The sequence below is a fragment of the Nansenia antarctica genome (genome assembly GCF_963989245.1).
Source record: "Nansenia antarctica genome assembly, chromosome: 7".
In the NCBI taxonomy this organism is placed as follows: Eukaryota; Metazoa; Chordata; class Actinopteri; order Argentiniformes; family Microstomatidae; genus Nansenia; species Nansenia antarctica.
In genome coordinates, this window is record NC_137677.1 from 9,429,866 (window position 1) to 9,453,405 (window position 23,540).

A 23,540-nucleotide genomic window follows, 5' to 3' on the forward strand; every position below is an offset into this window, starting at 1 on the left:
ACGAATTGTGTTAGTGACGTCTGACTTCGGATCCTTTGAAATAAGAGCTTTGTGTCTGCGGCAAGTGGTGGTGACATGAAAGGCTGTAGAAAAATAGGTCTGTAAACTGAAATGTTTTGATTTATAATAATAAGCTTCCACAGTACATGTAACAGTAATGAGCTGTGCAGACAGGTACACGGTACTATAGCAAGAAGAGGCTGATGAGGCGATTAATAAACTCAAAACCATGGGTGCTTTATTTCAGTTCATACATACTCTTAAATCACTGAATCCCAGTTTATACCAATTCCAGAGCAAATCATTTGTGCAAACTTAAGAGTGGTTATTCATTTACATAATTGTCAACACTAGCAGTGATCATCAGTTCCCGTCATCTGAAGATGCTTTACAGGCATGAGGGCAAATCAATTTCACGTTCTTTACACATCTGACGCTTCTGATCTTCGTCATTAAAGAATGTCCCTTCAACACATCTAAATTCTATGTAATCACCATGTGCTACATGGATTTTCTCTGTGGGTTTATATGCTAATCTAATGTTCCTTTTCTCCATGTCGGCTTCTTTGACAGTGCAGGGTTCTGAAAGGAGACACAACAACAATCTGTTAATGTCCTGAGAACCAAAGCGTTCTGAAATGTCATTCGAGAAAAAGGTATATTCTATTGAAGAATGGACCATTGAATCTATTCTATACAGAGTATACAAACATTTCTAGGGCCGGTTTCACAGACAAGGCTTAAGCCTAGTCCTGGACTAAATCACACTTTCAATGTAAAATCTCCATTGAAGATGTTTTTTAGTCCAGGATTAGGCTTAAGCCTTGTCTGTGAAACTGGCCCCTAGTGTAGTAGTGGTGGTCTAGTGGAGAGTGAGTTGGACTGGTGATTGGAAGGTTGGGAGTTTAAATCCTGCCTGAAACACCACCACTAGGGTGCCTTTGAGTAAGCCCTCAGTTACTCAGGGGAATGTCCCTGTAATTAAAAGTGTCTGTTAAATAGCTCATTCTAATTCATTTGTCTGGGTTAGGGCCAGAGGCAAGCCGCACATTTGGGTGGACTGAGCCATAGCTACCGCCGGCCTGGATTTCTATCTACGCCTCTTGCTACCGAGGAAAATAGACTCGAAGCATAAAACTATGCTACTTTAAGCTAGCCTCTCTTCGCAGACGTGCTGGTTTCACATACTGTCTAGCAGGTCTAATAGATTACCATGAGTTAAACTGTGGCTGACGTTACGGAGACGCTACTGGGTCTACGGTGTGCTGGTGGTGGGACGGGTCGGGTGTGTGGGGCGGCTGGGCCCCCCCGGGGGAGGGTTTGGGGGCCGCTGCTGTGTGCTGGTAGGCAAGCTGGTAGTAGTCGCTCTATCAGTAGAGAGTGCAAGGGAATTTTCCTGGCTGCACAGTGTACAGGTTTTTTACCTTTGCCTGCTTGCGGCTCTGTCATGGTTTGAAGCGCATTGAGTCACATCTTGTGAGAAATGCGCTATACAAATAAAACTTGATTTGATTTGATTTAACGCTTCGGCGTAGTTAGGCTGTGAAACCCATATGGTCGGTTTATACCGCAAGTGTTAACCTCAGCAGTGTGTGTGTGTGTGTGTGTGTGTGTGTGTGTGTTTCATTTCGGTGCCCATGTTAACGGGTTAGAGCAGTCATACAGCCAGTGTGAGACATGCGGCACGCCAGCGAGAGTCGCACTCTTGCCTATTTTATTTATTTATACATTTTTCCCCATGTGCTGCGCGCGTTGCAGGCAAAACTCAATGTACAAAGATAGGAGTAGGAGCAGTTAAGAGCCGCAGAAGACACGCAGCCAGTAGGAAACCCACAAGCATGAGAGCCGGAGCAGTTCTGCCACGCACACACGCTGTGTGTACACAGGCGTCCGGTGTGTTCAAGGCTTTACGAACACACCTCCGACCTCTACCTCAGCAGTGCGTGTGCTTTTCATTTTGGCAGCCATACAGTACAGCGAGCGTGAGGCGTCTGCGAGCGCATGTTTTACCCCGTGTCCTGAATAGAAACTGGTCCTAGTTGAGACACTGAGCTCCAAGATATTTCAGCCTCTCCCATGAGTTCATTGGTTGGGTGAGAAACCCTGTTAGAACACTCCAATAGTTCATCCATAGGCTACTTCTTCTCGTGTGTCTTAAACGCTCGGCATTCACGCGTGGCCAGAGTGGTTATGGTGTGACCTGATACCAGCGCACCTGTCACCTTGTCTCCCCCCCCCCCCACAACAACGCCTCCCAATACTCGGTTGCGTGCGTCAACGTGCTGCAGGCTATATATAGAGGCTGTCCTGATATGATGATCAAATGGCATAGCAAGATAATACCACAGTGGATGGAACTACGCGGTGTGCCTCTGAAATAGAGACAGAGCATCCGTTACCGTGCTTGCCAGCCTAGCTGTACGAATGTCAAGCCTTTTGATAGACGTGGCTGATTAGGAAACATAAACTCACCATAGTGGAAGAGATCTGTTTTGCACCTTGACGCTAGTGGGCTGCGGCAATTAGGATGCGGTGAGAGTCGGAGAGAATTGGCTGGATAAGAAATAGACCTATACTGTATAACTGTTCTATAGGCCTATACTGTATAACTGCTCTATAGGCCTATACTGTATATACACTGCCATAACAGTGTTGGGGACGGTCCAAGCTAGAGTTCATACATTCTTCTGTCAGTTACAAAGACAAATTCTTACCGTAGCACACTGGAGCAGGCTCCCAACGTCCATCTGTGCATTTAATGCTGTGGTCAAAACTCAGCAGATAAAATTGTGGACATTGGTAGGACACTTCTATGGCAAGTCTTGTGCCAGGTTTGTAGTTCATCACAGAATGCTCTGCATTTTCAACCCTAGGTATTGGAAGACACTCCCCTAAGATAAACAGGGAAACAATGTATCAATAATCCATTCTGATCAGACAGCAACATTTTGGGTTTTGAAGAGATCTATGAATTTGATTGGACATTGTTATTCATTCATTCACAGTCTTTACTGTTGAGTAAATACTAATGCAATGCATACTACTACTAGGTCACTGCTATGACTAGACTTCTACTACTACGAGTAGTATTTCTACTACTATTACTACTACTATGACTATTATTGCTACTTCTATTTCTACTATTGCTACTACTACTACCACTATTATTGCTACTTCTAGTACTACTGGTAGTACTACAACTATGACTAGTATTGCTAATTCTACTATTGCTACTTCTACTTCTAATACTACTACTACTACTACTACTGCTTCTACTACTACTACTACTATTACTACTACTACTACTACTACTACTACTACTACTAGGATTAGTATTACTACTACTACTACTACTACTACTACTACTATCACTATTGCTTCTGCTACTACTATTATTATTATTATTATTATTATTATTATTATTGTTATTACTATTACTACTATTTTGGGACTCACCTATGCACTCTACTGGTTTGCTCCACTTTCCCTTTATGCATGTTGCTTCTCCTGCAGATTTGACCGTGTCATATGGTGGGCGACATCTGTACTCTATTTTATCTCCATTCTTGTATGCCACTTCGATGAGAGGTGATGGGACCAGCTGCATTGTTTCCTCAGCAACTCCTTTAGGCTTCTCACAGTACTCTGCAGGTGAAGCACAGCATATTTCAGCAGTGAGTTGTCCCTGGGGAGCAGTGCATGTGTGTGTTGTCTCGTGTGTTGTGTTTTCATGTATATAACAAGAAAAAAAAAATCTGTGATATGTTTGTGGTTCATCAATACTTACGTATGCATTTGGGGGGATCTGGCCATTTCCCTTTTGAGCAGGTGATTTTGCTTGTTCCCTCCATCGTAAAAGACTCATCGCGGCATTTATATTGTACTTCAGATCCATCATCATATATATTCTGATATACCCTTTCAACAATTGCACTTCCAACTTTAGGTGGAGGGCCACATTGAATTTCGGATGCTTCAGGAGGAGAAACCCAACCTAACATAGAGCATAGTGTACACATTTAGCATGTACACGTTAGAGCGATGTCTCAGGAACTCAAGAAAATCAACAACAACAATGAAATACAATAGTAGACAGTACACACCTTTGCATATTTCCGATCGTAGTATATCCCACTCTCCACTCTTACATGTAATCTTGCTGGGATTGATTTCAGATTCGTGTCCATCCTCACATTGTAATGGAATAGATGTTCCATCTAGATAGAGGCCATCGTTTTCTTGAGGAAACGTTGCATGAGGAATGTTGGGGAGTTTCCCACACTGTGACTTGGCTACAGATAAACCACAGTGACATATTAGAATTAGTATGGTTTCAATACAACAAATGCAGATGAACAATTTATTGAGAGGATGTGCCCTATTGGCTGCCCTTACAATGGTCTAAATTTGACCATGTGCACTGATGGGGTCCCATGTTGTGCAGTAGGTGCCTTTTTTTTCTTTTCGCCCCTGCCCTTCAAACAGCCTGAGTCCGCCACTGCCCCCCGGGGTAGTAAGGGTGCGACGGAGCCCCACCCCCTTCCCTGAACGGACGGATCCCCACTGCCTACCGCCAGCCCCCTCCAGTAGAGGGACACCTACCGTAACCTTTTTGGCCTTAATGATGAATGAGTTCTCCTGACATCGCCCCTTCCCCCTATTAATTGACTTTTGATTCCTGAATTCCCCTTTAAGTGTTGGACGTTGACTTGTGTTACGGCTACGCCGTCCTACTGAGTGGGCAGTGCCCCGTACCCCTCCTAAGTTAGGAATAAATATGGCGACCCGCCTAAAAGTGACCTCTGTCCAGTGGCGTGCAGTCAGGTGAGGCAGGGTAGGCAGTGCCTCACCCAGGCATTTAAGAAAGAAAAATAATATCAGTCTTTTTATTTTTTTATATATATTTTTTATTTATTTTTTATTTTACTCATTATTCTTAACTTTAATGTGTTAAAATGTTGTTAAAATAAAAATAAATGATGTAAAATGTGTTGTTTTAAAAATATAATGCATGCCCTGGGACCAGGAGAGTTTGCTCCCAAAGCTAGCTGATTGCTGGGGAGAGGCTGAGGCAGTGCCTCTGTGCTATGCGAAGTGATAGATAGACCAACGGTTTCGTAGGTTTGCGCATGCGTAGTCTGTTCTCACATTGTCTTCATTGATGGACATTGAGGCACCGTGCGACGCAGCCTCTGACAGCATGATTGACAGTTTGCGTTTGGCTTGCCGTAGCGGCATCCTCTGCTGTTCGCGCCGCGGTTCTAAATTTCCCCAGTTAACTTGAGATCAGCATCATGGATATCCAACAGTTAAAAAGATGTTCAACCTTCAGTTTTGAGCAAAAAACGAAATGTGATTGAAAATGGGAGGGCAACACCTGACCTGATCTCAATTAACCCAAAGGAAGGGACAGAAGATTGTACGAACATTTCAAACGGAATGGTACAAAAAAAAGGACTGGCTGTGTGGATGTAGCCAGGCTAACAAGCTGTTCTGCTTCCCTTGACTACTGTTCTGGTCTAGCGACAGCATGTGGGTGAAAGGGGGCTACTGTGACCTGAACAATTTTCCAAGAGCTTTTAGAGAAGCATGAAAAATCCATAGCCCACATCCACTCTCAGATGGCCTTGGAAACCTTTGGCAAAAGTCGCATAGACATGGCCCTGGATGAGCAGCACCGGCTGCATGTTACTGCACACAACGCAAAGGTAAAGGGGAACAGGGAAATGTTGAAAAGCCTAATTGATGCAACATGCTACCTTGCTAAACAAGAATTAGCCTTTCGGGGGAACGACGAGAGCACTAGCTCCATCAATCGTGGGAATTATGTCGAACTTTTACATTTGATGGCAGAAAAGGATGAGAAATTAGCCGCACATTTGCCTACGCATGTTACATATCGTGACGTTAGAATTATAAGGTTCTATCTCCATTTTTGTCAAAATTGAGTTTTTTTACATAATCTGATCCATTAGGTGTTTATTAATGCCTGTGTGGTGTTATTTTTAAAATGTTGACATTTTTGAGTTAGTAATTCATAAAATACAAAGGTTCCATCTCACAAAACATAATGGAATGTAAAAACGTTGACGCTCAATATCTCTGAACTGCCCTAAACGGAGATAGAACCTTATAATTCTAAGCTCACGATATGCTTAAGATAATGTAGGCTATTGTTGCGTGCCGGTTCAAATGCTGTAAATCCTGTGTTGTTGATGCAGGTGAATTTATATTGTCATTGAGCTGTTTTGCGCGCTGCTGTGAATCCTGTTGAGATGCAGGTGAATGTAGGCAATGCCATACAGGCTGTTGCGCTACGCTGTGTAGTTATGAGATAACAATACATCTGACATTTTTGACCAGCTATTTGATAGTATAGTAGTATATATGGGCTATGTGATTGACTTTATAGTATAGTATATTAGCCTACATTACATTACAGTCATTTAGCCGACGCTTTTATTCAAAAGCGACTTACAATAATTGCATTTAACGTAGAAGTGTACCGGTACTGCTTTTTTAAGGCAAAATGAAGAATAGCAAACTAAAAATACAGTATAGCAATATAGCAATAGCATAGAGAAGAATAGCAAACTAACAATACAATAGGTGCTTAACAGGGAGGATCCTGGTAGTAGGCCTACTTCTTGAAGAAGTGAGTTTTGAGCCTGCGTTAAAAGATATAAGGGCTATTTGGTTGCCTTTATAGTATGCGCTATGCCATTTGAAGTCTGGCTGCTGCGTTAATCGCATGATTTTTTTTTTATAGCTCACTGCCTACCCAGCCAATGACCTCACTGCCTACCCAGCCAATGACCTCACTGCCTACCCAGCCAATGACCTCACTGCCTGCCCAGCCAATGACCTCACTGCCTACCCAGCCAATGACCTCACTGCCTACCCAGCCAATGACCTCACTGCCTACCCAGCCAATGACCTCACTGCCTACCCAGCCAATGACCTCACTGCCTAACCAGCCAATGACCTCACTGCCTACCCAGCCAATGACCTCACTGCACGTTACTGCCTCTGTCTTGTTCTCGACAATTGATTGCCTTGTAAACCCTGCTCCTAGGACTCTAGACGGCGCAGCCTCTGTCACCAAATGCGAGGAATTTGCAGCCCACTTCAGGGATAAGATAACAAATATTAGAATGTGTATTACTCAGGAAAGACTAGGTTTGTGTAGCACCACAGATCCGCCACCACAGAACATGACTATGAGCATGTTCACCATGATTAGTACGGAAACATTAGGTAAAATTGTGTCACAGCTTAAACCGTCTACGTGTCCTCTTGACCCTATTCCTACCACCTTTTTTAAGGACATTTTTGAATCTGTGTCTGATGACATACTAGGCATTGTAAATCACTCCCTACTTAAAGGGATATTTCCAGCGGCGCTAAAAACTGCCCTGGTTAGACCCACCCTGAAGAAAAGTAACCTAGATCCTTCTGATCCAAAAAACTGTAGACCAATATCCAATCTCACTTTTCTAAGCAAAATTTTAGAAAAGGCAGCGTATAGACAGCTTCATGAATTCTTAGTCCTAAATAATAGGTATGACCCATTTCAGTCAGGTTTCCGATCATACCACAGCACAGAAACCGCTTTGCTTAAGGTAACTAATGACCTTAGGATAAATGCAGACTCGAAAAAACTCTCGATTCATAATAGGTATGACCCATTTCAGTCAGGTTTCCGATCATACCACAGCACAGAAACCGCTTTGCTTAAGGTAACTAATGACCTTAGGATAAATGCAGACTCGAAAAAACTCTCGATTCTGTCACTACTCTTAGACTTAAGTGCAGCCTTTGATACGGTAGACCACTCCATACTTATTGAGAGACTTGAAAACTGGGTTGGCCTCTCAGGTCCGGTCTTAAACTGGTTCAGGACTTACCTGGCTGACCGAGATTACTTTGTAGCCCTTGGTGACCATAAGTCAAAAAATTATAGCACAACCTGTGGAGTTCCCCAGGGGTCCATTTTAGGACCGTTGCTTTTTAGCCTATACATGCTACCCCTCAGTTCTGTTATCAAGAAGCATAGCGTTAACTACCACAGCTATGCTGACGACACTCAGCTTTATATCTCAGTAACTCCCAACGACTACAAGATGATCGACCACCTGATAGACTGTATTGCCGATATTAATATTTGGATGACACAAAACTTTCTCCAACTCAATCAAGAAAAAACAGAGGTATTGATCATTGGCGAGAAAACTGGGAGAGAGAAATTATCTGCACACTTGAAAACACTAGCTCTTAACACTAAGTGTCAGGCCAGGAATCTTGGTGTCATAATTGACCCAGATCTAAATTTTGAAACTCATATTAATAACACTATTAAAACATCCTTCTACCATCTAAGAAACATCACTAAGGTACAATCCTTTCTCTCCCAGGCAGACACTGACAAATTAATGCATGCGTTTGTTACTAGTAGGCTAGATTACTGTAATGCTCTCCTGACAGGTCTCCCCAAAAAAATGATAAATAGACTACAAATGGTTCAAAATGCTGCTGCTCGTGTCCTTACTAGGACCAAACGGAGAGCGCACATCACACCTGTCTTGAGATCACTACACTGGCTCCCTGTCAGTCATAGAATAGACTTTAAGATCCTTTTACTAGTTTATAAATCACTTCACTGTGATGCACCCAATTACATGGTGGACATGCTCATAAGATACACACCAGCTAGACCCCTACGGTCTAGTGGCACGGAACTTTTAATAGTGCCAGAGGCTAGGACAAAGAGATTTGGAGGATCAGCTTTTAGCATATATGCTCCTAGATTGTGGAACACCCTACCTGAGGGCCTGAGGTTGTCTAAAACTCAGGACATTTTTAAGCGTGACCTCAAAACCTACTTATTCAATGTCGCCTTTTGATACTAAGGGAGACATTGGACATTATAGAACTAGGATCACTAGGCCATTACACTATACTCGTGTTTTTGAGATTTGTGTTGACAGGAAAATGGACCCGGGTGCTGATGAGGCACTGTCAGCTCCAAATAGCACCTAGAGCAGTACTGGAACCGGTACAAGGGTGTACCAGGACCACCATCAGGTTGTATTGCTGTCATCTTTATTGTCTCTATTGTGTTGTTGCATCATAACTGTGCTTAAGTTTCTCTTTTGGCAGGACCTGTGACCATACTGGATGCAGAACGATGCAAATACAACACAAAATGTATGGACAGTGTGTACGCCGATAATATGCAAGGAATTTTTCCTGGATACATGGTGTACAGGTTTTTGCCCTTGCTTGCTTTGTGTCGGTGGTCCTGGCCTCCCCTGGGGGACCGCTGGGTACTGGTAAGCAAACTGGCTAGTAGTCGCTCTATTGGTAGAGGGCTGCAAGGGAATTTTTCCTGGCTACATAGTATACAGGTTTTTTACTTTTGCCTGCTCGCGGCTCTGTCAGTATTGATTGATTGATTGACTGATTGACTGAACATTTTCATTGTGTGAAGCGCATTGAGTTGCATCTTGTAAGAAATGCGCTATACAAATAAAATTTGATTTGATTTTGATTTGTCTCCTCTCCCCTCTAGCTCTGTGTGTGTACTTTTACTCCGGTCAAGTGAGCGAGCGGGTTCCCACAGTGTGTGTGTAAGACACAAATAAACTTGGATTTTATGCGTTTCAAGTGGCATCTATTGTAATCATGTTGACGTAGACATGTCTATGAATGCATTTCACCATGTAGATTCCCAAAATAACAGCTGTATGTACATTTGCTGCACATAGGCTATAACAGGTTTGTTATGTCCGATTAATTGCAGAGTTTGACGAGACTGAAGAGACGTGCAACACATTTTGGGGCAGTTGAGTAGGAAAAGTATCCTCACGCCGCATACTCATACATTCTGGCTAATCTAGTATACATCGGGCATTTCTCGCATACACACATTTCACATACTATGTAGTGGGAACTGGGAACGCACTACATACTCAAATCGACATCACACATAGTTTGAATAGTATGTTAGTATGCCATTTGGAACACAGCCTCTTCGGCTTGTGACATCAGATTGTGTGCCGTTATCTCCTTTGTTTACATCATCCAGAGGCGCCAAAGAAGAATCCATCAATGCGCATGCTCCTAATGTTCTTCTGTGGTGTTTGACATGATGTTTTATTGCCACCTACTGGCCTGTGAGCTTTTTAAAATTGCTTTTGCCTTCTCTGTGGACAGAGATATGTTCTATAACAGTGCTTGTGTGGATGGGATTTATTATTTCTCTAATTAAGGAGAAAAAAACCCAGTCTCCAAAAATACCCATGTACGTGTAGACTAGGCCTTAATACACAATCTATCTGCTAGGGGACCCTTAACTCCGCCCATGACTTACCAATGCATTTAACTTCATGGGTTTCAGATGCACAGCTGGCAGTACCCCACCAGCCCTCAGTGAAAGGTTTGAATCCTTCTTCGCAGGAATAGTAGTAATTCATAGCCACTTGGACTCCAAACCCATGTGTCAAAGAGGGTATTAGACATGCCCCTATTTCTGCTGAAAACATGGACACAAAAGATGGCAGAGTCAGCAAGACAGTACACAGTACAATCAAAACAAAGACAGTGAATGGATACTCTAAGGCAGGGGTGTCCAATTTTTTTTCACAGAGGGCCACATACAGAAAAATATACTCAAGGCTGGGCCACTCACTAGAGGTGAAGTATCGCCTCACCTCTAATGTATTAAAGTTAATCAAATGTAGGTAAATTATGCTTGATACCTGAATATGCTTAAAGAAAAACTGCCCATATCATAACTTTCCATTAAATGTTTTTTATTTTATTTTATAAAGACGGCTCATTCTCAAAACAGCAGCCTCAGATTGCTTCTTAGTCAGAGTGATAGAGCTCGTCCCCATATTCAGCATCAACATCAGATAGGAACACTTGAAATATTCTCTGTGGTAGAGCCCTCGTGCTCTAATTATGTTGATAGTTTTCACAACTGTGTTCATCACATCATTAAGCTGGACTGCCTTGGCACAATTCTGGTGAATTGATATGCACCAATTTGTGCCCTTTCTGCATCAATTTATGGTGGAAATGTCATTATTTATGTAAAGGAAAACACAATATTCAGGCACCAGATGACCATTCAAAATATAATGTAATATAATGCAATATAAGCCTCTCAGGCATTCTGTACTTTCAAATATGGATTCTCCTTGAGCAGTCAACATCAACTATCAGCTATTTCGCTAGCAAAAACGAAAGCTAACTTATTTGCGAAACAGCGCTCCCGCCACCACGTCGGCGCAATGCCGCAATTGCAGTTAGAAATGACAGAATAATTATATTTTTAGAATTTGTTTTTGGCCAATTAAAAGTAGCATTTGCTCCTCTGTGCCAATACAGTAACTTTTGACAAGAGGACCACAATGCTTTTTTTAAACCAGTGTTTAGCATTTGTAGGGCAATTGAAATAGATATGTACATGGTATTATAAAACACATCACCCCCACTGATGTACAGTATATCATAAGCTTACCTGTACAAGTAAAAAGAGCGTCCCAGCCATTTTTTCCGCAGACAGCCATCCTGCGATCTTGTGGGGAATAACCATTCTTACATTTGTAAAATAATTTATCTCCGTCCGTGTATGGGTTAGGATGAGGTTCAATCTCAGCATTTAGGATGTCTGGCAGGCTACATTTAATCTCTGAAAGACAATGAATACAATTATCAGTAGTAATCAGCAGTAATCTGAGGGCTCATTGTAATGAATGGAATAGAGAATGGTATCCAACACATTCCTCATTCCATTCCATGATACCATTCCTAATTCAATTCCATGCACTGCAATAAGCCCAGCCATCCTTTGTGCATTTGACATATTGCTAATTATATGTATGAGTTGCTGAGTTTTGCCCCTGCCAATAGCAAGGAGTATTCACAAGGTGACCACACAAATGATCTCAGGAATGAGAGTGAACATGTTCAGCCTTTATGTGAATTATACGGTACCTGTAAGGTAACACACAGTAATACATATACGTTCCTCTGTCCAAGGTGCTGCATATATACTGTATATACAGTATATCAGTGGAGGCTGGTGACTTCCAGAATTGAGGAGGCCATATTTTTTCCGCTTGCTCGCTTCAAAATAAAACTGTTCAATAAATCCTAAATGTTGTCTACCTATTCGATGTATAAATCGCGCCAGAATCTCGCCGACTTACGAGGTCATTTTAAGCAAAAGTATTTGGCCAAATGAGCTATTCAGGGATAATAGCCATGGGTGTTCTAGACGTGTCCTGCAAAGGACAAGTTGATAGGACTCTCGTAGCCACTATGGCGAGTGTTTCTTTGACTGAAGAGACTGGCGAATTCTCAAAATGGCTTCATGTGATTGGACGAACAAAATGTCAATCTTTCAGCCCATGACTCAATGCATGGTGAGGCCAGGCCTCCGTTGCCCACCCATTTTCAGTGATTTGGCCAATCACATATTGCCATGAAAAAAATTCCATTACATTGACTTCTATGAGAAACCACTTTCCTGGGGGAGGCCTGGCCTCCCTCAATACAAACGGATAGGGATTCTGGCCTGTAGGCTTTACAATTGCAATATTGGGTTTTAGCCATGGAAAAATTCAGATTTATGAACAAAACGGAAATAATATTAATATATACATTTTGTTTTTGTTTTGTTAAATAAATAAATAAAATAAATATAATTATTGCTTTTTTAAATCTCTCTCTCTTCTCTCAAATTATTGGGGAGGCCAGGCCTCCTCCACCTCTATGGAGGAGCCTCCACTGATATATACTGTATATATACAGGGGTGCAAACTGGCAGTGGCCCAAAAAGGTGAAAACGAAGAAAATGATCAATGCGCGGCAAAAAAAATTTTGACGGGGGGATAGCGCTAGCACTAATGGTGTTAAATAGATATCGCTAGCACTAACGGTGGCCTAACAATGATGCACATGTAAGTAGCGGCAGCCCTGACCTTAACACCTGCAGAATGATTTTCGAAAACAGTTTACCGTGACTGTGTTCTCCACGCTGTCTGGAATTGTACCTAGCTGCCTGAAGCTAAAGGTTATTTCAACAGTGATGGAGTTTAGCAGACAGGAAGATTAGTTAGCTTGTTCATCATGTGACTTGGATGAAACTTAGACTCCCCCCCCCCCCCAAATAAAAATATTTTGCAGATCTACACGATTCACATGGATGACCTATTTTGAGGTAAAAACGGCTAATTTAGCAGAAAGGTGACAGGTTTGCACCCCTGAATATATGATATGATATGATATGATATTTCAATACATCATACGTTTGAGCCTTTTATTTTTTACATATGACCCTAACCCTAACCCTAACAACCTATGGCAACAATTTAAGCAGAAACTATACCAGACAGGTTTAAAGTGAATCTGGCCAAACTGAAACCAAAGATAACCTCCATATGTGTACCTTCACAGAGGGGGTTTGGTGTCCAGCCAGTCTTTGTGCATGTGGCTTGTTGTGCCATAGCTTTATATCCCCTCCGACAACTGTAATTCTGAGTTCCCCTCACTCTTCCCATGTTCCAACGTCTGGGAGAATCCACAAGACTGTCTTGTGGATCATCGCAAGTGATCTCTGAAATGAGAATGAACATATTCAGACTTGATGTGAATTATACGGTACCTGTAAGGTAACACACAGTAATACATATCCGTTCCTCTGTCCAAGGTGCTGCATACCTTCACATCCAGGTGTCGATGACCACTGTCCGTCATCTTGGCACGTTACGGTGACTGATGACTCATGTGTACTGATGGTCCAGTATCCTGGAGCACAGTCAACTCTCACTGTTTTTTCAATTGAGACCCGATTCGGGGAAGAAGGTGTATATGTGGTTCGTCCACCACGTGGCAATACACATTTTATCTCTGTATTTCGGAGAGGAAAATATTGACTAGAACAAATGTACGTATGTTGCCATGGTACACAACAGGGATTGGGGTGAGATAGGCAGCAGGATGACAGAGGGCTCCACCCATCCCTGCAGTTCTAGTTCAAAACCTTCATGAATTTAATTGAATTGATGTACAGTATGAACATCATAAGCTTACCACTACAGGGGATTATATTGTCCCAGCCGTTTTCTCTGCAGGTAGTAGTCGTCCTGCGATCCTTTGGTTCATAACCTTTCTTACAATGGTAAATTAATCTGGCTTCGTACATGTATGGGCTTGATTGAGCTTCAAGATTTTCAATCTCAGCATTTGGGATTTCTGGCTGGTCACATGTAATCGCTGAAAGACAATGAATACAATTATGATACAATCCACAAACCTATCATGATCAGTGGAAACAATTTACGGTAAACAGAAACTAAACTAACAGGCAATTTAAACAGAAACTAAACTAACAGGCAGGTTTAAAGGTCAGACATTCTAATCTCTGAAAGACAATGAATACAATTACCGTATTAAACAATCCAACATATCATGATCATATAATATATCATATACAGTATATCTCAAAAGTGAGTACACCCTTTAGATTTTTGCAAATATTCTGTTATATCCTTTCAGGGGATAACATTATCCTACTGAAACTTTGATATAACTTAAAGTAGTCAGTGTGCTGCTTGAATAACAGTATAGATTTATTGTCCTTTGAAAATTACTCAGTACACAGCTGTTAATGTCTAAACAGCTGGCAACAAAAGTGAGTACACCCCATAGTGAACATGTCCTAATTGTGCCCAATGATGTTGTTTTCCCGCCCTGGTGTCATGTGACTCGTTAGTGTTACAAGGATTCAGGTGTAAATGATAAGCAGGGCTGTTAAATTTGGTGTTTTGGGCACAATTCTCTCTGAATGCTGGACAACATGGCACCTCATGGCAAGGAACTCTCTGAGCGGCTGAAAAAAAGGATTATTGCGCTTCACAAAGATGGCCTTGGCTATAAGAAGATTGCCAACACCCTGAAAATGAGTTGCAGCACAGTGGCTAAGATCATACAGCGGTTTTCCAGGACAGGTTCCACTCGGAACAGGCCTCGCCAGGGTCGACCAAAGAAGTTGAGTCCATGTGCTCAGCGTCATATCCAGAGGTTGGTTTCCAAAAATAGATGTGCGAGTGCTTCCAGCATTGCTGCAGAGGTTGCAGAAGTGGGATGTCAGCCTGTCAGTGCCTAGACCATACGCCGCACACTGCATCAAATCGGTTTGTATGGCCGTCGCCCCAGACAGAAGCCTCTTCTGAAACCGATGCATAAGAAAGCCCGCAAACAGTTTGCTGAAGACAATGAATCCAAGAACATGAGTTACTGGAACCATGTCCTGTGGTCTGATGAGACCAAAATAAACCTGTATGGGTCAGATGGTGTCCGGCGTGTGTGGCAGCACCCTGGTGAGGAGTACCAAGACAAATGTGTTTTGCCTACAGTCAAGCATGGTGGTGGCAGCATCATGGTCTGGGGCTGCATGAGTGCTGCCGGCACTGGGGAGCTGCATTTCATTGAGGGACACATGAATTCCAATATATACTGTGACTTCCTGCAGCAGAGCATGATCCCCTCTCTTCGGAAACTGGGCCGTAGGGCAGTTTTCCAATATGATAATGACCCTAAACACACCTCCAAGATGACAACGGCCTTGCTGAAGAAGCTGAAGGTTAAGGTGATGGACTGGCCAAGTATGTCTCCAGACCTAAACCCAATTGAGCACATGTGGGGCATCCTCAAGAGGAAGGTGGAGGAGTGCAAGGTGTCCAACATCTGTGGGCTCCGTGATGTCGTCATGGAGGAGTGGAAGAAGATTCCAGAAGCAACCTGTGCAGCTCTGGTGAATTCTATGCCCAGGAGGGTTAAAGCAGTGCTAGATAACAATGGTGGTCACACAAAATATTGACACTTTGGGCACAATTTAGACATGTTCACTATGGGGTGTACTCACTTTTGTTGCCAGCTGTTTAGACATTAACAGCTGTGTACTGAGTAATTTTCAATGGACAATAAATCTATACTGTTATTCAAGCAGCACACTGACTACTTTAAGTTATATCAAAGTTTCATTAAGATAGTGTTATCCCCTGAAAGGATATGACAGAATATTTGCAAAAATCTAAAGGGTGTACGCACTTTTGAGATAAACTGTATATGATATGATATTATATGATATTTCAATGCATCATATGATGATGTATTGAAATTAGCCTTTTATTTTTTACATATGACCCTAACAACCTATGGCAACTATTTAAGCAGAAACTATACCAGACAGGTTTAAAGTGAATCTGGCCAAACTGAAACCAAAGATAACCTCCATATGTGTACCTTCACAGAGGGGGTTTGGTGTCCAGCCAGTCTTTGTGCATGTTGCTTGTCGTGCCATAGCTTTATATCCCGTCCGACAACTGTAATACTGAGTTCCCCTCACTCTTCCCATGTTCCAACGTCTGGGAGAATACACAGAACTGTCTTGTGGATCATTGCAAGTGATCTCTGAAATGAGAATGAACATATTCAGACTTGATGTGAATTATACGGTACCTGTAAGGTAACACACAGTAATACTTCTGCTTTCCTCTGTCCATGGTGCATCTATACCTTCACATTCAGGTCTCATTGACCACAGTCCGGTCTCTTTGCATGTTATGATCTCTTGTGACTGATGTGACTCTTTGTTCCAGTAATCCAATTCACAGTCCACGTTCAGTTGTTCATCAGGTAAGAACCGAGACTTGTAAGGAGGTGTATATTTCGTTCCGTGTGTAGCTGGCAAATACAATTCACATCTAACCTCTGTATTTTAGAGAGGAAAATATTGAAAAGAGCACATGTAAGTATGTTGCCATGGTACACAAAAGGGGTTTGGGTTGGATCGACAGTGTGATGATAGAGGGGTCAGAGGAGTCACCTCCTTACCTTCACACTCAGGTGTTGGACTCCAGACTGCTCGATTGCCTGTTCTTCCACACCGAGAGGCCCTTCCAGCCGGCCTATACTTTCTAGCACATTCGTAACCAAGAAAGTCATTCTCCTTATATTTTAGACCTTCATTGTCAGTTACTGTGCCATTCTTTATATTTGGGCTTTCACATTCGATCTCTGTTGAAGAACACAGAAATAAAATATGTTTATAATAACAACAACAATAATATAAATACTAATATTGAAACGTTTGAGTTGGTTATCTCTTTCACTTGCCATACTGTCATTCATTTCATTGTCAATCATAGCCAATTGCTTTAAGAGGACCACAGTGGAAATAAGTCTTGGATTTTATTGTGTTATATCCTTGATGATGTAGGTCTTTGTACTAAACCCAACTTAATTGTGACATAGATAACATGCATTGTGTTAATGGATACAGTATAATATTACTTTGATCAAAGAGAACACACCAGATACAGTATACAAGTTGAGATCGCTACTACAAATACAAAAGGAATTAACCAATTAAAACAAAATCCTTTACCTATACATTTTGGGGCTTCGCTATTCCACTGCCCTTGGTCCGTACAGTAGATGTCAGATGGTCCTTTGAGAACCATATTATTGCGGCAATCAAATTGGATCACATTACCATAGGATGCCTCATCACCATTTCCATAGATATTCATGTTGTCATCTCCATGCATGTTAAGACTTGGGCATCTCTGTGCTGGGAAAAGCAAACAATGGAATTAACTCACATGTTGTAAGCAATAATAGTAATTGACTCACATGTTGTAAACACTTTTCTGCAATACCGCTTCAACATATGAATGAAGGCATTGGCAGGAAAACCATTATCAAAAGAGTTAAAAACCTAGCCTTCAAATAATTTACCTGAGCATTCTACTCACTATACTGTATAAGTAGGCTTGGATGCCAATGTGTTGGGAGTCTATTCTATGTGTACGTCTTACCCTCACACACAGGGATAGCATTGTCCCACCCTCGGTCCAGGCAGTTCCGATGGTCAGTCCTAGACACCATGATGTGACTGAGGTGAACACAATGGAGTGAAATGGAAGAAATGGAAGAATTACTGGAACAAAGACTCACATGCAATTTGATTGTCCACCAAATACTTAACATGAGTGATTCATTTGGACATTTGATCCTGATGTCCCAATACCATGAAACAGGGGGACTATGCATAAAAAAGTATTGTCATTTCTGAATGGTGAAACTGTAATGGAACGGTTTCCATGTATTATTTCCTTTCCTCTGCCACTAGGGGGCATAGTTGTTTAATCTTTACAATCTTTCCCTGGGTCATCTAGTAGTGTTCGTTTGGTGCTACTTCCTACTTTGCACTTCCTGTTTTCAGTGACAACAAGGCTGCGTTCGTAAATTTGCTCTGGAAATCTCATCAGCACTCGTGGAATGCCTCTCGTCCAATCAAATTACTTGTTCTCTTTATGACGTTGAACCCAGTGTGCGCTCCGGCGCTCTCAGAGCGAATTTACGAATGCAGTCCAAGAAAGAGCAGCAATATTCAGGCACCCTCGTTAACCATCGTATAGTTTCTAGCCCTTCTTTGAGTGGCAATATCAGTAAGTTAAACTACCGTCCCTTGTTGTAAGTATTTATTTTTGACATACTCGCTACAGCTTGTACAGTTTTGATAGCATGTGCGACTGCACATTGTGGTAGTGGCGTTCACTTCAAGCTATTTCTTTTGATACGAGACTAATTAGCATAAATACGATGTTCTATGTAATACTTACCCGATTGGTTCATTTTATACGTACAGTACAGGCCAAAAGTTTGGACACACCTTCTCATTCAATGCGTTTCCTTTATTTTCATGACTATTTACATTGTAGATTCTCACTGAAGGCATCAAAGCTATGAATGAACACATAGGAATTATGTATTTAACAATAAAGTGTGAAATAACTCTAAATATGTCTTATATTTTAGATTCCTCAAAGTAGCCACCCTTTGCTTTTTTGTTGTTAATAACATATATTATAATAATATTAAATATGATATGTGTTAATAATAATATGTTATTATATATATATATATATTTTAAAATATTATTATTATATATGTTATTAACAACAACAACTAAAATATTTTATTAACAACAAAAAAGCAAAGGGTGGCTACTTTGAGGAATCTAAAATATAAGACATATTTAGAGTTATTTCACACTTTTTTGTTAAGTACATCATTCCACATGTGTTCATTCATAGTTTTGATGCCTTCAGTGATAATCTACAATGTAAATAGTCATGAAAATAAAGGAAACACATTGAATGAGAAGGTGTGTCCAAACGTTTGGCCTGTACTGTACATTGAATTATTCTTTTCAAGAAAATTATACTTTTGACCTTAACGTCACTGACAGAATAGCGAATAAGTTCGGCTAACTGTAACCAGCTTGAGTAAGCTATTGTATACTGATGGATGCTGTTGTGCTTATTTCAGTTTCACACTTCTTTGTAATAATGTCCATCCTCAACACTGTTCCTTGGAGGATCTGATGCAAAGGAGAGTTGAGCTGACTGTGAAAACCTAATCTAGGACAAGTAGTCACACCATTGGGTGGAACAGTACAGAAACCAATGTACAACCATGTACAGAAATACCATTCAAAGTAGTAGAGCCGAAAGAATAATAATAAATTAAAAAAACACTGTCCCATTAGCAGGGCACTGTAAATACATCCATATTTGAATGAATAATATGTTAATGAAGTTATTTGACCATGAACATTGAACAGAAGCATCCCTACCCTGTTCTGCATGTGTAAACAACTTTAGACCCAAATACGTAATCCTCTCCTTCGGCAAGACGGAAGTCCGCAAATGATGAGTCTCCTGGATGGCCACATGACTTTGCTGAAAACAATACAGATAATTAGTTTTCAATACAGATAATTAACCAGTGCCCTCTCAATAGTCAAGCTTTGAAAGGTCATAAAGTCAATATGAATGAATCTAAAAAAGAATGATCTCACAGTTTTTTTTATTCCTTGCATGCTCTCCTCGCTTCCTTCTCAAAAAGCATTGGACACAATATCTAAGGAACTTTAGAGCTTCTCCAAAACATTATTTTGAGAGAGGAAAGTTATCATGTGAGTTACGTTATTATTATTATTATTTTATTTTTTTAGGTTATTATTGTTCTATGTTTTAGGAACCATATACCATAGTAAAATATAAACGTATATAGGAAATCAAGAAAGACAGTTTTACAGAGAAAGGTGGGAATGGCTGAGAAAAAAGATTCTGCAATGTGCAATGAGAGTACAATGTACTGTATGCCAATTACATTATTGGTAACACAATCAAATAAAATAAAGAACAAAGTAAGAAAACAAAAACAATGTTGCCCCCGCACCATATACTGAAAAATGTATGCACTCACTGCAATGACGCTTTGGATTAAAGCGTCAGCTATATATATATATATAGATATATATATATATATATATATATATATATATATATATATATAGATATATATAATATATATATATATATATATATATGTTATTATAGTGGTGGGACAAAAAAGGGGCAGGAGGATACAAGGTATAGAGGACAGACTATTGGGACACACCTATCGTCTAGAGTAGACTTCAATCATCAGAAAATCAATCATACTTAGCCATCACAACATAATCAACAGTCGTGGCAGAGAGTTGCAGTAATCTCCAAAAGGAACAATTACAAAGGCGGAGAACTGTATAGATGTTTATTAGTTTCGAACTATGTTGTCTGAAGACCATGTCACACCAAATAGAATGAGATGAACTCTTGACAATATCATATATGAAATTGAGCTGTTTTCGTGTTTGAAAGTTAGACTCACCTTCACACTTCCGACCACGGCCTGTCCATGTACCATTAGAGCATGTGATTCTGTAAAGACCTGTATAGCCGATCTTGCAGTGCAGTCGCACTGTATCGTCATGAGGGTAGCTTTCATCTAGCCTGGTTTCCTCAACATGGTCATTAAACAAGTCGGACTTAACAAAATTGTCGCGTGTACATCTCTCTGTGGAACACAGAGAAAGAGGAAAAAACTACCAGTCACATGTGTATGCTAGAAACAGAAAGTGTAAGAAATATCTGTTGCATAATGCACACATGGCTGTGGAACCATAGCCTGCCAGTACTGCATGTTTCAGATAATTATTTGGTGACAAATGTGATATAAAAACATCAAACAATTTCAAGGTGATTCCTTGAGTTAACCCATGAGTGTTATTATTATTATTATTATTATTATTATTACACAACACAAACACAAATATATCTTTCTATGCCTAGAATATTAGTCAGGCAGAGGGATCTTACCTTGGCCTCTAACAAAGGTGAGTGTACACACCCATAGCGCAAGGATGGAGCTTCGTGTTATCACCTGCATTATAGCTGCATCACCCTCAGGCACAAGTGAGAAATGTCTGAGTGGAGTCCTCTCAAGTCACTGTCCTCTCAATGGCAACGCAACAGCCAGCAAAATTATTTTTGAACGATAAAATCAGACCTGATTCCAGTAAGTACAACGACATGTATTGTCTGTATTGTAGGGTATATCTGTGGACTTGGACTTGAGGGAGGGTTTACGGGAATTGACCACACTACATCACATGGTAAATAGATGAGACAGAGGTTACCAAATGCAGTGAGTGTGTTGAAAGACAAACTTTGATCTGGCAACAAGACGCTGATAAGAATTGGTGATCATTCATTTCCTGACATTTGCACACTCAAATACAGTTATACAGCCATAATCAACTGGGCACTATTTCCAAGACTATTCTGAAACTTTATTTAGTGTTTATTTAGGAATCTGAACCCATTTATTTAACTAGTATTACATTGACAACATTTGAAAATAATGGGTTTAGAACACAAAGGCTACAAATAACACAGGCAGAATGTCTATACAGTTTGACCCTTACTCTTGTGTCTTTATCTTATAATTTTGATTGATTTATGATATTGATTTCTAAATAGATTCACAGTATTTATGTGCTGTAATTTTTTTAATGTATCTACTCCATTCCACTTCTACAAAGAAGTCTACTATTTGGAAAGTGAATGAATTGTCCATTAACTGTATTGTGCCGTACTGTGCTGTTATGGTAGGATGTTTGTCCCTAGCAATGTCTGAATCTGACTTGTTTGTCTTCTAGTATTGATCTTCCAGAGTAGAAGGTTCACTTGCTCAGCAAATGTCTGGTAATCATTTGCAGCAGTGGACTAAGCAGTCAAATATGTTATATTTGTAAAAGGAAAGTCCATTTGAAGATAAACTGCAGAAGCACTCCTTGTAGACTGCTTTCATACAACACCAAATTAAATTAACTGAACTTCCCATGAATAACAGAAGTACTGTATCTGATCTCGTCCCCCTGTTTCTCAGTAAGGCACACACCCATTATGTGTCATTACATTGTAAGTCATCAGTTTCATGTTTTTGCATGTGATAGACACTCACTTTACACATGCTCAGCATTCAAATGCTACTTAATGAATGAATGAATGAATGAATGAATGGTCTTTATTGTAATTGCTACAGTACAGGTACCAAACAACGAAATTTAGGAGGGGTGGCTCCCCTGGTGTTCGGAAAGAAAAAAAAAAAACTTTAAAAAAAATCACAAGAAGGGAAGGAGCTGGTTTACATACATAAAGGCTATGTACACTATCCACTATACTATACTGTACAGATAGACGACTAGGGTTGTCATATTGCACAATAGTGTTATTGCACATGTATTTAAAGTGTCGCAGTTTGCAGGCTTGAAATGTACATATTTGTGCCTCAGCACTACACCTGTTTTTTTCAGTCCAGCAGCTGCCATTAATGTCATTTTAGTAGGTTGTGGATGGATAGGTAGTCTTCATGATGAAGTGCCTTACTACAGTATGCTGCATTTTGATATCTATGAATCTATTGGCTCTTTTCCATTGACCAGCCCGGTACGGCTCGGCACGAGCCGTATCCTGAACTATTTGTTTTGTCCGGCTGTCTGTTCATCTGACTTTTCTGTTTCTCTGTAAAGCGACCTTGGGTCCCCTGAAAGGCGCAATATAAATTCAAGTTATTATTATTATTATTATTATTATTAAATGTATTACAGTGTTTCCCCTAGGTTTGCTGCCTTGGGGGGGTGGCATGGACTGTGGCATGGACCCCCCCCCCCCCCCCCCAGGGGGTAAGACCCTGCGACATACCAGCGTCATGTCCAGGGGTGTACTAACTTGTACATTAAGCCGCCTCACGCTACGGAAACAGGAGATAGGCTCCTGCCCTATGGGCCATTAGGCTGGAGAACCATCGGTTCACAAGACTACTTACTTATGTGGTCTTGACTACCTGTCCACTTTCTCACCTGGTTCTTGCTCTCTCTCTCTGGTGTGCCGACACCATCCTGCTCTCTCTCCTTCTCTCCCTCTCTATCCTCCTCTCTCCCTCTTTTGCTGTCAACCAAAAGGCAAACATAATAACCAGAGTATTTATAATCTAATAAGAGGTATACATTGATCCATATCAATTTATAACATAATTATAATGTTATATCATATTATAACATTTTGGAT

The 23,540-nt window shown here is 40.8% G+C and overlaps 1 protein-coding gene across 3 annotated transcripts in view; it reads right to left on the reverse strand.

Moving 5' to 3' along the window:
• Positions 1–216: 216 nt before the first annotated feature.
• The window catches only part of LOC308162254 (complement factor H-like), a 45,898-nt gene continuing 22,574 nt past the window's right edge, over positions 217–23,540 (reverse strand). Inside the window, exons 1-18 of one of the 3 annotated variants that reach the window (XM_080536395.1) lie at positions 21,288–21,506; positions 20,800–20,985; positions 19,718–19,823; positions 17,895–17,971; positions 17,462–17,647; positions 16,909–17,091; positions 16,591–16,785; positions 16,318–16,485; positions 14,104–14,286; positions 13,732–13,920; positions 13,460–13,627; positions 11,528–11,698; positions 10,373–10,534; positions 4,104–4,292; positions 3,788–3,994; positions 3,457–3,645; positions 2,715–2,891; positions 217–582 (exon numbers count right to left, since the gene is read on the reverse strand). In XM_080536395.1, the coding sequence (XP_080392521.1) occupies positions 389–582; positions 2,715–2,891; positions 3,457–3,645; positions 3,788–3,994; positions 4,104–4,292; positions 10,373–10,534; positions 11,528–11,698; positions 13,460–13,627; positions 13,732–13,920; positions 14,104–14,286; positions 16,318–16,485; positions 16,591–16,785; positions 16,909–17,091; positions 17,462–17,647; positions 17,895–17,971; positions 19,718–19,823; positions 20,800–20,985; positions 21,288–21,357 (3,000 nt within the window). In that variant the 5' untranslated portion in view covers positions 21,358–21,506 and the 3' untranslated portion in view covers positions 217–388. Of the gene's footprint in view, positions 583–2,714; positions 2,892–3,456; positions 3,646–3,787; positions 3,995–4,103; positions 4,293–10,372; positions 10,535–11,527; positions 11,699–13,459; positions 13,628–13,731; positions 13,921–14,103; positions 14,287–16,317; positions 16,486–16,590; positions 16,786–16,908; positions 17,092–17,461; positions 17,648–17,894; positions 17,972–19,717; positions 19,824–20,799; positions 20,986–21,287; positions 21,507–23,540 lie in introns of those variants that run through there. The other 2 variants (XM_080536392.1, XM_080536394.1) reach the window with 2 other exon arrangements.